The 3,692-nt window shown below is 36.1% G+C and overlaps 1 protein-coding gene across 3 annotated transcripts in view; it reads left to right on the top strand.

Moving 5' to 3' along the window:
- LOC117170571 (probable multidrug resistance-associated protein lethal(2)03659) overlaps positions 1-3,074 on the top strand; it is a 19,181-nt gene extending 16,107 nt beyond the window's left edge. For all 3 annotated transcript variants that reach the window (XM_033357412.1, XM_033357430.1, XM_033357420.1), the window contains 3 exons: positions 1,135-1,349; positions 1,429-2,507; positions 2,618-3,074. In XM_033357412.1, the coding sequence (XP_033213303.1) occupies positions 1,135-1,349; positions 1,429-2,507; positions 2,618-2,737 (1,414 nt within the window). In that variant the 3' untranslated portion in view covers positions 2,738-3,074. The remainder of the gene's footprint in view (positions 1-1,134; positions 1,350-1,428; positions 2,508-2,617) is intronic.
- Positions 3,075-3,692: the final 618 nt, after the last annotated feature.

The raw sequence follows: 3,692 nt of genomic DNA, 5'->3' as shown, positions 1-3,692 counted from the left end.
AGTGACACAGACTTTTTCAATTGAGTTTTCCAACGCATCGTGTTCAACATCGCAGTTGTGGTTTCCTATAGCTTCATCTCCGAATTGTCTCCTAAAATAGTCCCTGAAAGCCTCTAGTATTCCATCTGCATCATATACCATTTCACCCCTACTATTTCTCATGTTGACAATTTCTGTACTTTTGTTTCCTTTCATTTTGTTATAAAGTAGTTTCCTGCTTCCTTCAAAGTCGTTTTGTATTTTTATCTCTTCTTCTGCTCTAATTGTATCTTTACTTTCTTTAACTAATCGTTTAAGTATCCTGTTTTCGCGTCTATAATAATTTCATAAATTTCGTAAATTCCTTTAATTTCATAAATTTCGTGAATTCCTTTAATTCCATGAATTCTGGCAATTCCTTGAATTCTATGAATTTGATGAATTTCATAAATTTCGTGAATTTCATGAATTCTATGAATTCCGTAAATTTCGTGAACTGCATGAATTCTATGAATTTCATGAATCCGTAAATTCCGTTAGTTCCTTGAATTCCATGTGCAAAATTTTCGTTTTCCCTATGCTCTAATACATGTATTGGAATGCTGGACGGTTAATTGATGATTTACACACTTGCAATACATGCGCAGCATTTTCGTCATCTCAATACTATTTTTTCAATTTTACCTTACGTTTATGTTGTAGAAGTGTTGTGGATGTGTTGTAGATTACCAAACATTTTCATCAGTGTATGGTTACGGTCATGGACAAAGGAATAAGAGGAGACTAGACGCATGCTTCCTAACTTAGGTACTGAATTTGAAGGCAATTGAAGGAAGGGGGTTGACAATGTTGGTCTTCAAAAGCATTGGGGATAAGTAAGAAAAGGAGGACAGTCTGCTCTTTCTCATTCCATACCGATTTAGTAGGCCAAGATGGTGGATCACCCCGCTGGATGCTTTAGAACCTCTACGAGGTGCCTAGTTCCCTGCTATTCCTATGTCCATGGGTTGCGGTACGTTTCGGAAGTGTGATTTGCAATTTTCCCTAGAATGCGTCGTTGGCAGGCGTGGTGAAGAGGGTTGTTTGCAGACGCAGTTGGTAGTCGTAGTTATGAAACATTTTTGTGAGGTTTACTGACACAGAATGTTTTTTAAGGTTTTCAAAAGACGTTGGAGCAGTTGACAGACTTCTACCACTAAGCATGTTGGATGTTATAACGATTGGTTTGCTCCTCATAGCTGTGGTTCTCATCACTACAAGTGTCAACTATTGGCTCCTCATCCCAACTGTCATCATGGGCTCTTTATTTTATCTCTTTAAGGGAGTATACATCAAAACTAGTCGTGCCGTCAAACGCCTTGAAGGAACAAGTAATAACTTATCTCTGCTATTTAAAACATATTATTATCATGATAATAGCTATAAATATGACCTTTGTCAAATTTTCAGCTCGATCTCCCGTATTCAGCCACCTGAGTGCAACTCTCCAAGGCCTCACAACAATTAGAGCCTTTAATGCGGAACAAATCCTAACAAATGAATTCGACAACCATCAGGATCTTCACTCGTCAGCCTGGTTCATCTTCTTCTCCTGTGCTAGACTTTTTGGATACTATCTAGAGCTCCTCTGCTCACTCTACGTAGCAATTGTTGTCTACTGTTTTCTGCTTGTGGATTTGAACGAATTTACCGGAAATGTAGGTCTAGTTGTTTCGCAATGCATCCTCTTAGCTGGAATGCTGCAGTGGGGAATAATGCAAACAGCAGACATGGAGAATCAGATGACTTCTGTAGAACGAATAGTGGAATACACCAAAGTAGAGGAAGAACAATCCCTCGAAAGTGGTCCCGAGAATAAGCCTCCTGAAAATTGGCCTTCAGAAGGTAAAATTGAATTCAGAAATGTCTTCCTCAGATACAGTCCTGATAAGCCAGCTGTCCTAAAAAATCTAAACTTCACAATTCTACCAAAGGAGAAGATTGGAATCGTTGGAAGAACAGGGGCTGGGAAATCCTCCTTGATGTCTGCACTTTTCCGACTCGCTTATTTGGATGGTGAAATTTATATTGATGGGGTGGCTACCAGTAATTTAGGATTGCATAATTTGCGAAGCAAGCTTAGCATAATTCCCCAGGAACCTCTGCTATTTGCTGGTAGTCTGAGGATGAATTTGGATCCTTTTGATGAATTCAAGGATGATGACCTTTGGAGGGCTTTGGGTGAGGTGGAATTGAAAGATGTAATTGTGGAAATGGAAGCTGGTTTGGAGGCCAAGGTTTCAGACGGTGGATCCAATTTTAGTGTAGGGCAAAGACAACTTTTGTGTCTGGCTAGAGCAATTATTAGGAAAAGCAAGATTTTGGTTCTGGACGAAGCCACTGCTAATGTTGATCCTCAAACTGATGAACTCATTCAGCAAACCATTAGAAAGAGGTTCAAAGATTGTACGGTGTTGATTATTGCTCATAGATTAAATACAGTCATGGATTGTGATAAATTCATTGTCATGGATGCTGGATCGATGGTGGTGAGCTTGCAAAATTAATTCATTTAACACAATTCTATTCATTTTATTCAATTTAATAAATTTGTTAAAAATAAATCTAGATATAAAGTAAAAATGGATTTTATTTTCAGGAATTTGATCATCCTTCTTCATTATTGCAAAAGGAAGAAGGATTCTTGTACGATATGGTTCAACAAACTGGGCAGGAAATGGCTCAAGTTCTTACAAAAATGGCTGAAAAAATAAGTTAGAAATAGTCGAATCGCAATATTTAAAAAATAATATTTACTAGACTATAGAAATTATATTTCGCTAGATAATATAATTGTTATTAAATATGCTGAAAGATGACTCAACCCTGAAATTCAATTAATATAAGTATTAATTTCCCACAGTATTTATTAACGTAAATATAAGTTGTAAATGGTCGGCAGTACTTACCTGGAACTATCACGTTCCATATACAGTACAAACCAGAATTTAAAGTTATATTCGACTTAACTTCAGATTTGATTTGAATTAAGAAAGGAATGTTATATATATAATGAAAATTTTGTAAATAAATGTGATGGTATATATGTATACATGTTAATATAAAAAGTTAAGAAGTAGGTAAAAAGTTACTCAGTGCCTCTTTTATTTATATACCCACACTTTCAACTCAATAGGGTAACCTTTATTTTTAAATTCACCAAAAATGACTGTTTTATATTATGTTTCAATAATAATATTATTTTTTAAAAAATTATAATAAGGTTTCGTTACTTCTTTTTCACAAAAAAATGTGATGTCACAAAAAAGTTCTATTTCATTCAAATAAAATTTAATTAAAGGAATAGAAATTACTTATTGAACTTTCTACACTAAATTAATTATAAGATTACTTTTTAAACGTTGCACTGCATTCATGGAGCTCTTTTACAAAAAAGGATGATTTGGCCAACAAGCCGGTTAAAATTCCCAGAATGTGAGTGAGTGTATGTGTGTGCGCGCGTGTGTGTGTGTGTCACCATTGCTCGTTGTCCCACAGGTGGTGGGACACCCTATATATATAATTAAAAATTTGTCATGAGGACAACCACAGGATTTCGCCGGGAGCGGGTACTAATCTGAAAAATTGCACCCACTTCCAGCGAAATCGCGGTAAAATTTCAGCTATAACCACGTCTCACAACCGTGAGATAGGTGGTTACAGTCTGTAAAGGA

The sequence above is a fragment of the Belonocnema kinseyi genome, chromosome 1 (assembly GCF_010883055.1).
Source record: "Belonocnema kinseyi isolate 2016_QV_RU_SX_M_011 chromosome 1, B_treatae_v1, whole genome shotgun sequence".
NCBI classification, from domain to species: domain Eukaryota; kingdom Metazoa; phylum Arthropoda; class Insecta; order Hymenoptera; family Cynipidae; genus Belonocnema; species Belonocnema kinseyi.
This window is presented reverse-complemented; position numbering and strand designations above follow the sequence as displayed.